The 10,840-nt window shown below is 43.5% G+C and overlaps 1 protein-coding gene across 2 annotated transcripts in view; it reads right to left on the bottom strand.

The window, feature by feature from the left end:
• Positions 1 to 6,075, bottom strand: part of LOC121445240 (dynactin subunit 4) — a 30,883-nt gene extending 24,808 nt beyond the window's left edge. For both annotated transcript variants that reach the window (XM_041647283.1, XM_041647282.1), the window contains exons 1-2: positions 5,908 to 6,075; positions 2,722 to 2,792 (exon numbers count right to left, since the gene is read on the bottom strand). In XM_041647283.1, coding sequence (XP_041503217.1) covers positions 2,722 to 2,792; positions 5,908 to 6,042 — 206 coding nt within the window. In that variant the 5' untranslated portion in view covers positions 6,043 to 6,075. The remainder of the gene's footprint in view (positions 1 to 2,721; positions 2,793 to 5,907) is intronic.
• Positions 6,076 to 10,840: the final 4,765 nt, after the last annotated feature.

Genomic DNA, 10,840 nt, shown 5'->3' on the forward strand with positions numbered 1-10,840 from the left:
TGCAGGAGAGAGAATCTTCAATGCTTTTCAGGGCTGATATTTTATAATTGCCAATACTTTACAATAAATTACAATAAATATGTAATCTAAAATGACATAAGTGTCTTTAGGGTAATTTCAGATATTTCTGGAAATTCTGTCCCAATCCCAAGCCATCACTCTTTTAAAAGTAAACACTCTTATACAATAGAAACCAAAGAAGTATAATCTGATACATGCTGAGGAATGATGGTAGAAAAATCATAGACTTTGCTGTCTATGATCAAGCTAATATTTGTATTATAGCAAAGAACTTTGCATGTGTCGAAAAAAAATCCAATTCATCAGCTCTAATAGTCTCAACTGTTTTAGGCAGCACCCACTGCGGCACCAGGAGTGCCAAGTCCACACACAGGCTGTGTTCAGAGCCAAGGTTATAATGAGGTAGTACAACGGGACACGGGCACACGCCACCATAAACACCTCATTTACTACATGTCTGATTCTGAATTAGATTTCGTTTCAGAAACCTTTTACCTCTGTCATCTTTTTAAAGTGCTCACATCTAGGCACATGGTCACAGTGCACAGTTTAGGAAACCATGGTCCAAATGGTAGGAATTCAAAGACTCTCAAGGGGAAAAATATAACTTTTTTCTGGGTACTTTTACCAAGTTTAGCACTTCAGAAGTACTATATGTTCATTTAAAAACAAAACAAAACAATTATCAGCAAAGCTTGTAACAAATCAGAACCCAATTCTACCTCCTCTACAGAGAAAAATCACTGTTTCTAGGTAGGGTTTACGATTCCACATTTTTATGCCTATATAGGACACAGATTTTTAAGGAAATGGCATAGTTTATGCTGCTAGAGAGGACAGAGTACTGTGTGACAAAAAATTCAGTCTCAACAACATAAACAACTGTGAAACTGGATTCAGAAAATTACTGTTTGACCGCTGTGCCAGGGATCTGAAACACACCACAATGGAGGAGCGTGGTCAGAATGGGGCACCAGCAGGGAACAGACACCAGGGAAGGGGCAGTAGCTTTCTGTTCTCTCCTGAGATGCATTGTGTAGCATTTCCCTTTGGGAGCACTAGACCCTGGTGTCTTTTGCTGTTTGTTTGAAACGAAGCCTATTTAGCTCAGACTGGTCCTGGCTCCTGGCTCTAAGTGCTAGGATTACAGTTGTGAGCAACCACACCCGGTGCATTCAGCACTCCCACAGCCCGAGGATATCCAGATTTCACCTGTAGTCTTCCACAATATTGATCATCTGTTATAATAATAAACTGCCGTCTTCAATAAGAGAAACAATACCACCTACCTTACAGATTCACTTGAAAAGCCAAGTGACACATGAATGTACAGAAAGCATACAACGCAGCATCTAATTCTCAGGAGCTACTTCCTGGAGCAGGAAAGACAAAACTAGGGGCTCACAACCACAAATGAACAGGAATAAGGCGGGAAACAAGAATTTTCACAACTAAAAACCCAGCAGTAGCTAGGGCTTTGTGTGTGTGTGTGTGTGTGTGTGTGTGTGTGTGTGTGTAGCCCTAGCTGTCCTGGAACTCACTCTGTAGACCAGGCTGGCCTCAAACTCAGAGAGATCCACCTGCCTCTGCCTCCCATGTGCTGGCATTAAAGCCATGAGCCGGGAAAAAAAAGAATGTGTCACCATGTCGTGCTGGGTTTTAGTTCTTAATATCCTCCAGTAAAAAGAACCAAGTTTCTTCAAGAAATAACAAATTCTTAGAGGCAGAAAATATACACACTAAAATACCTTATAGTACTATACTGGTAAGAAACTGCTCAAATAATGGAACAAGACAACATACTCTCTTTTCCAATGATAGCGGCTACAGGGGCTCAGGGGAAAAGTAAGAGTTCCCAGGGCCAAAGACAGAACACACAAGGGCGAAAACCAACAAGATAAAGCAATATCACAGCCTAACCAACGAAATAAATATTCATGAGTAATGATTAAATAGAGAAAAGAGGCAGAATAAGAAAAAAGTCCTAAACCATTTATGTAACTAGACTTTGAGAGGGTAGTCTAACTCCCTACTCTTACCCAGCCTCCTGTCTGAAAGAGGAAACATCACAGACACCGAAGGGCAGTCTATATGATACTGCACCAGGAAGCCTTGGTACTTTTAACCTCATGACCAGAGAAAGTCTAAGAGACAGTCCCAGCCACAAGAAGCCTATGGTGACATAACTAAATCAATCCTGTCTCTTAACAAAGGGGGAGGAGACTGCACTATTTTCAGAACAATTTTTAGAAGTTCTCTAATAAAGGTACTTTATTAAAAAATAAAATCAATGCTGGGCAGTGGCAGCACACACCTTTAATCCCAGTGCTTGGAAGGCAGAGGCAGGTGTACCTCAGTGAGTTCAAGGCCAGCTTAGTTTATAAAGAGAGTTCTAGGACAGTCAGGATGGTTACAAAGAGAAACTCTGTCTCGAAACCTAACCCCCCCAACAATTAAAGTCAGGTAGTGGTGTCTTACACCTTTAATCCCAGCACTTGGGAGGCAGAGGCAGGTGGATCTCTGAGTTCAAAGTCAGCCTAGTCTACCGAGTGAGCTCTAGGCTAGCCAGGGTCAAACAGGGAAATCCTGTATGAAAAAAACAAAATTTGAGGTCTGGTCTATGAAATAAGACCCTGTTTTGGCCTTAGTGCTCACAAAACCAATAACAAATGGGAACAGAAAGATTTGCCCAGTTCTTACCTATTCTTTTTTAATTTGGCTTCAGCTGATGGCATGTTTTCTAAGCAGCTGGGACAATAATGTGAGTCCACCTATGAAGAAATAAAAATATCAGAGAGAAAGAAATTTATTATTAAAATATGCTCCACCTCACCAGAAGATAAGAAATTACTGACCCGGGGAAAACAGACAAAAACACCTGGACTGTTTCCAACTAAGCAATTCCCTGTCTGTAGACGTCTTTCATTTTTTCCTCTCTTAATCCTTTTCCTTTCTCGTATTTTCTGTTCCCTATCACCAAGGTTTATGTGTCAGCTGTCCAAGACTTGTCTATCTGATAGGTCAAAGCTCCCAAATGAATAACTCTCTGGTCTACTGAATCAATTAATAATGCAAATGTAAAGCCGTGGTCAACAGCCTCCCATCGAGTTTGGCTTGATGTCACTACAATAACCCAGCAGTCCCTGTGTTAAGAGACATTAAGTTGGGTCTGAAGAGGTGGCTTGTGAGAAGGGCATCTGCTGCTGTTGCAGAGGACTGGGGTTAGATTCTCAGCACCCACATGGTGGCTCACCCTTACCCTTCTTCCGACCTCCACAGGCAGCAGGAATGTACATGGTGCACAGACTTACATGCAGGCAAAACATTCAACATTACATCTAAAAAAGTAAGATAACTCTTAGCTGGGCGGTGGTGGCACACGCCTTTAATCCCAGTACTGGGGAGGCAGAGGCAGGTGGATCTCTGTGAGTTTGAGGCCAGCCTGGCTTACAAGAGCTAGTTCCAGGACAGGCACCAAAGCCACAGAGAAACCCTGTCTCAAAGAACCAAAACCAAAACAAACAAAAACAAAACAAAACAAACAAAAAGATAACCCTTAAAGACATAAAGTTTTCTCATTAGTGATATATTTACTAAGTATATATGAAAATTTACGTAGTTATAGCCAGCCAATTAGAGACCTGTTTCTTAATTTTTTTTTTTTGTATGTTGTATGTGCATGTGTGTGGAGATCAGAGGAAACTCTCAGGTGCTACAACTTCAAGCACCGTCCCCTGGCCACTTCCCCGCTTTTTTCTTTTATAAGAAAGGGTTTCTCATTGGCCTGGGGTTTACCAAGTAGATAAAGTTGGCTGGCCTGGATTATGTGTCACAGTGCTTAGCTTTATGTATGTGTGTTCTGTGATTCTGGGACTGAACTCATGATCCCAGTCCCCAAAAGAGAGATTTTCATTTATTTATCTTACATTTGTTTCGTGTCCATATGATGAGGTAGGTGACCTGCAGGTAGGCACCACAGCTCATCTCACGGGGTGTGTGTGTGTGTGTGTGTGTATCTCCCAGGAAAGGGTTCTGTCTTTCCACCACGTAGGTTCTGAACCCAACTCAGCCTTTACTTGCTGAGCCACCTCTTCAGTTCCCCAGTACCGTCTTTTTCAACAAAAAACTGAACAACACAATAACCTTACTGTATTTTACTCAAAACACATTCTAAATAGTAGATCTGTTCCGTTTAAAAAAGATCTCATAAAAAAGCACTTTATGCTGGGTGGTGGTGCATGCCTTTAATCCCAGCACTTGGGAGTCAGAGATAAGTGGATCTCTGTGAGTTCGAGGCCAACCTGGTCTACAGAGCAAGTTCCAGGATAGGCTTCAAAGCTACACAGACAAACCCTTTCTTGAAAAACCAAATAAATAAATAAAAAGTACTTTATATATTAAGTAGCTTCTATTTGATAATTACACAATTCTAGCTATCACACAAAACGCTAATGCAAACTCCAAGAAAAATCACATATATGACATAAATATGTAAGTATGTATAACTAGGACTGGATTTCTTATATTCTTGGTCTTAACCATTCTCAATATTTTGGGAAGTAGCCCCAGTAAGATAAGAATCACGGACATGTTTTCACAAGCATTTCTTCCCAGGATTTAGTCTCCGATACAGATCTTCCTTCCCACCTCTAAGCGACTCTGTGACCTACAGGAAACATTCTGTGTTTGCTTCTTAACCTGTCCATTTGGGGGAGGAGTGTGAGCCTTGAGAAAGCTCGTGAGAAGTCACACTGTAGCCGACTGTCCTAAAAATTACCATGCAGCCCATGCCTGCTTTGAATTTACAGTGTTCCTCTAGCTTCAGCCTTCTGAGTGTTAGGATTATAAGCCTGGGTCACCGCAATACGGCTTCTTCTTTTTTTTTTTTTTCTTTTTGCAATAACAAGCACCTTCAATAGCTGGACATAGTGGATTACACTTATAATCCTGGCACTTGGGAGGTGAAGGCAGGGGAATCAGGAGTTAAAAGGCCAGCACTGGCTACACAGTAAGCTTGAGGTGAGCTTGGGCTTAACGAGACCCTGACTCAACAACCCCCCACCCCATCCAAAACCTCCCAAACCCAAGCCTCCGCCTTCATTATCTGGAAAGATTATGCAAAGCCTTTGTCACACAGCTAAATACAGAATAAAGCTGCCATCATTTCTATGGGCTTTTCCACCAGACTGTGAGATTCCTAACAGCAGTGCAGTAGATAAACAACTTTTGTCAAAAGCTGCAAAAGGTTTGGGACTTGGTTATTAGGTGCCTTTTAATTTTCAAACTGAACAATTCTATTTCAATGACCATCTGGGCCCGTGAAGAGAATTCCGAGCTGCTTTGACCACAGACTACCCTATGCGTTTTCTACTCAAGTCAACCTATCCCAGCCTTCTCGCTTCAGTCCTTGGCCTGGCTCAGGAAACCGGGTCAGCTGTTTGGACAGGGCCCGGTTCTGCTTAACGGAGGGTCAGGCCTTCCCAGAAGGGAGGGCCACGAGCGAGAACGGCTGCCTTCCTTCCACTAACGATGAGAAAAGTTTTCTCTGCTTTTCAGTGGCTTGTGCTAGACAGTCCCCGACCAATCTCTCGGGTCTCAATTCTCAAGTCCCACAGCGGACCCCAGAGTCCAGGGCAAACCGGTCCAGCTACAGGCAGCTCTGGAACAAGAGGATCTGCTCAGCCCCACCCGGGGCCGCCCCTTTCCTAAGTGACAATTTACAAGCAAATGAAATCGCAAACTCAGATGAATGATGGGGCACTTGGCCAATCGGAAGGCTAGATACAAGACTTCCCCGCCTCTCCCGGCGGAACTTCCCGCCAGCCGCAGTGACAGGGAAGAGCACCCCCGCCCCGGCGCGCAGTCCCCGCGGAATGGCCTAGTTACCTCGTGCGACACACATTCCAGCGATCGCAGCTCGCTGCAGTAGCGGCAGAAGTAGAGCTGCGAGAGCGGGGCCCGAACCTTCTTTTCTCCTTGGACGAGATAGAGAACGCGCTCCGACTGCAGCAGGGACGCCATCTTCGGGAGGGAGGAGCCAACGCCCGGAGCACATGTCACGTGACTCGGCCCGGCGTCTCCCACCCCGCGTCCCTTACGTCTTCCACGTAGGCGTTGACGTAAAGTAGCCGACCCAGAGGGGCTTTGCGACTTCAGTGCGCGTGCGCTTCTCTGGGTTTGGGCCCATTTCCGGGCGCTTTGGCCGCTGGGACTCTCCTCGAGACGCTCTGACCTGGTGCAAGGCCAGGCGGGCTCAGTGCTCTTTGCATCTTCCGGAAAGTAAGGCTACTGTTTCGTCTTCTCACACCGGCCCCCTCCTACTCCACCGTCCAGGCTAATATTCCATCCTAACTGGAAAACAGAGTTACAACGGCACATTTATTCTTCTGCCGCTCTTGCCACGGACCTCAGGAAACATTCACATTATCTCTTTTCAAACTTCTTTGTTAAGACCCGCGCTTTGGCCGTACCATTCACTTCTAAATTTAAGGGGTTAGCGATAGGTCTACGTGCTGGGAACGGTGAATCAGTAGTTGACAGGAGGTCCGTGAATCAACTGTATTCTGTATACATCAAGGTGTGGATGCGTAAAGTGACATGTGTCCCAGAGCGTTTTGACAGGCCCATGCTGCCTGCCACCATGTGCTTGTCCTAGTGTATTCAGTGTCTGACATTAGGGCTTGAAGAAATGGCCCAGAGGTTAAGAGCACTGGCTATTCTTCCAGAGGTCCTGAGTTCAAGTTCCAGCAACCACATGATGGCTCACAACTCATCCGTAATGAGATCTGGTGCCCTCTTCTGGCCTGCAGGCACACATGCAGGCGGAACACTGTATACATAATAAATACATAAATGAAAAAAAAAAAAGGTCTGGCTTTAGAGCCCATGATGGGAGCAGAAAAGGAACCAATCTATTAATATTGAGAATGGGAATAGAGGAAATGGAAAACATACACTGCCTCAATTCTCACGAAACTTCAAAGGTAGATATTAGCATTATTTATGTTTTAGAGAGCAGAAAACCTGGGCTTGGGGAAGCACAGTGATTTGCTTCCCATTTTCTCTTGTATTTGACTGCGGAGCTTGTACACATTTACCCCCATATGAAGCATCTTGAGCCAATTCTCCAAGATGATAGTAACTGGCTTTATATATGGTTTTCAGTTATACAGTATTTGATCCATATTATCCCATAAATTATGTCACGTTAATAGTTTAAGTCTAAAATTTATTAAATTACATTTACTCTTTTTACTTTAAGGCAGGGAGGAATTTTATCCAGAGAACAACCTACAGCGCAGGTATGATTCTTCCGGGCTGCCAGAGCTAGAGTGCTCAAGGGCCCTTTACTCCTCTTGGCAGGCAAACAGCCTGGCACTAGATCCCATAGATGGGTTTCTTTGGCTTCGTGGATTATCATGTAGCTTTTAGTGAGCTTGAATCCCCTTTCCTAGACTACTGCCATAGAGTCCCATAGCCTAATGCTGCAGAGAGGCTACAGATTTGAGCTGACCCCATTTGAAACACGATTTTTAGAGGATTGGTTCTGAACAAATCTCGGGTGCCTAGATGTACCCAGTATTGAATAGGGAACCAGGGAGAGACACGCTTTCCCCTCTTGGGGTTCGGGGCCAGTGCCTTTCAAGTGTGCTTCTGGATCACCTACAGAAAAATTGCTCGAGGGATTTAAAATTGGAAATCTAGGTTTATTTAGGTAGATTATTATATAGACACAAATTGGAATTTCTAGGTGGGGCCCAGGAATTTCACTTTACGGTGTATTCTCAGATGAATCCTATAACTAGAACAGTTGAGAAGAACTGGATTTTTTTTCAAGATTTATTTATTATGTATCAGTAGTCTCAGTATTCTGCCTGCATGCATGCCTGCAGGCCAGAAGAGGGCGCCAGATCTCATTACAGATGGTTGTGAGCCACCCTGTGGTTGCTGGGAATTGAACTCAGGACCTTTGGAAGAACAGGCAGTGCTCTTTATCACTGAGCCATCTCTCCAGCCCGAAGAACTGGATTTTTGAAAATCATTTGTTTTTTGCTCTCTTCGGGCTTGACGCTGGGCACAGAGAGCCTTCTCTGTTGTCCTCTGTTGCCCTGCCCAACAGAATATCTGGCATTATGAGGTCATTGTGCTATGGAACAGGTAAAGTCTCCTATGGCAGAGAATCAAAACATCTCGTTAATTTATTGATAAGTTAATAGTTTAATTTTGATAATTTTTAAATAATTGATAGGTTAATTTATTTATAGGTTCCCTTCAAACCTCCAAGGGGTCTGGATCCTGTTCTTGTTAATTCCATAGAGCTATAGCTTCTAGATTCTGAAAACTGGACTTTTCAGAGATCTGTGTTCTAATGACAACACCAGCATTGGTCCCAGGTTACCTCTAGCCTTATTTTTAACTACATAGCCAATGTGTGAATACATTTTGGGATACTTCTGGGAACACATTTGGTAAGCCATGAAGAATGAGTTAACCATCTGTGGAGAAAGTAATGTAGGTGAGAACCTATGAATACATTCCCTCCTCTGTCTTCCAGAATTCTCTGTGTTCCTTAGAGGGTTCTAGTAGGATCAGATCCTCTTTGCACACAATGGGGGCAGTTTGGTGTCCTTTTCACTCTTCCCTAAGGCCACTGGGGTCACATATTAATGTTGGATTCACTTTGAGCTTTGCTTTTTAGGATGAGCATAAGGCTAGCACAGGGACCCAGAATAAGAACTGACAGATGAAAGGCCAACCACATTTAACATACTGACAATGTGTTATGAAAAGCTAGCTCAATTTGTATTCTCATCCAGAGTAAGACATCCACTTCCCTATTGTTTCGCCAACATAAAATATCTAATTTAGATCAGTGGTTTTGGCACTTCCTAGCTATGCACTTATGAAAAAAAAATTCACTTATAGCTCCCAAGTATTGTTTGAAAATGCATAGATTGGGAAGAATGCTACATGTCTTGGTGAAAAAAAAGTTACCATAAGTGTAAGCATTTTGTAAACTGTGAAGTGCTGGGCAAATGAAAGGAAGGTCCCAAACCCCAAATGTGAAATCCTATTATGAGTTCCTCTCAGAAGTTCTTCAGAACAAATGCACAACAGAAAGAGCTTGGAGTTAGGCTTTGGCCCAGTGAGCTCCCAAGCAACTTCTGAGACCCCAGGAACTGTGCCAACCATGGTTGGCCGTCTGCCAAGGCTGCTTTCCCCACTTTGGGCTTCCTGCTTGAACTCTACACTGATCACAGGCTTTCCTGTTCATAGCCTGCCGGTTTGTCCAAACATCGTAGCAGGTACACAGAAGGGAAAGAAAAAAAAATTCATGTCTCAACAGCTCTCCATTCCTGGCCCTCCTGGGAGCCCCTCCCAGGAAATGTGCTGCTGCCGCCTAAACGCTGCTATTTCCCAAAAGTAAACATGGCAAAGGGCAGCAGGATGCTGCCATCCTAGCAAACCTCCACAGCCTGAACTGTGTATTTCTCTCAGAGCTTATGTTCCTCACATGCTTGCCCCTCTGATTGTACTAGAAGCTTCACCAGCACCTACCGGCCTTAGCCACAAACCTGAACACTTCAATTCAGAGTTGGATTGTTTTCTTCCTGGGCTCACTGCTTTCTCCCAACAGCCACTTGATCTGTCCTCTGCATTGAGCTAGATTGAACTGGCATGGAGGCGGAGACAGGTGGATCTCTGTCAGTGTGGTCAGTATTTCGAGTTCCAGGCCAGCCAGAACCAGATAGGAGGACCTTGTTTTGGGCCTGCAGCTCACAAATTACAACATGGAGACTTCTTATTAATTATGAAAATTTGGCCTTAGCTTAGGCTTGCCCTACTAGCTCTTAAAACTTAAACTAACACATTTATATTAGTCTACACTTTGCCTCGTGGCTTTTTACCTTTCTTTCATTCTGTATGTTGACTCCTTCCATGTCTTATTGGTGTCTCACTGTGCCTTGATTGTCTTCTCCTACTTCCTCTCTCTGTGTTCAGAAGTTCTGCCTGTACCTTTTGCCTAACTCTTAGTAGTTCAAGTTCTTATTACACCAATCACGGCAATATATTTTCACACTGTACAGCTATCCCATAACAACCTTGTCTCAAAACAACAAAAAACCAAAATATTGAGTTAGACTAGTCTTTATAAAAACCAAACTTCAGTCCTATTTATTTATTTATGTTCTATTGTTTATCTTCCTTCATTGGCTCTCTATTACCTACAAGACAAACCCCCAAACTCTTAGAATAATGGATAAGCCTTTCAGAATCTGGAACCTGCCTGCCTCTTTGGTTTCATATCCCCAGCCTCACTTGCTTTCATGTCCTATGTAACTCCAACTCTGACCCAGGAATGAGGTTATTCTGCGTTCTTTTATCCCTTTGGGACTCTGTAAATTCACTTTCCTCAGCCTGGAACTTTTTCTCCTTGTTAGTTCCAGGGTATTTTCCTCTATGAAAACTTGCCAAACATTAAAATAGAGGAATTGACCATGCTCTCCCTATTTCCTACAACTGTGACCTGTTAGGGCAACTTGCATGTGGCATTGCCTTCGTTTTTAAAACAAAGATGTCTTCTTTCTAAAGCATGGGCTCTGTGGATGCAGACCTGACAAAGACTTAACCCAGAGTAGGTAAACAGTCCTGAGAGAAGGCTTGCTCCAGAGTAGGTAGACAGTCAATTGTATTCAATAACTTTTGCATCTGAACATATTACACACATGCTACTATATTTGCTAACATTGTCTGACAGGTATGTATACATAAGACCCCACAAGGCAGAGTCAGCTCAGCTTTTTTCTCAATGCTCTTC

Source organism: Microtus oregoni, unplaced genomic scaffold (assembly GCF_018167655.1).
Source record: "Microtus oregoni isolate MIOR12 unplaced genomic scaffold, Mior012 000168F_ref0000490, whole genome shotgun sequence".
In the NCBI taxonomy this organism is placed as follows: Eukaryota; Metazoa; Chordata; class Mammalia; order Rodentia; family Cricetidae; genus Microtus; species Microtus oregoni.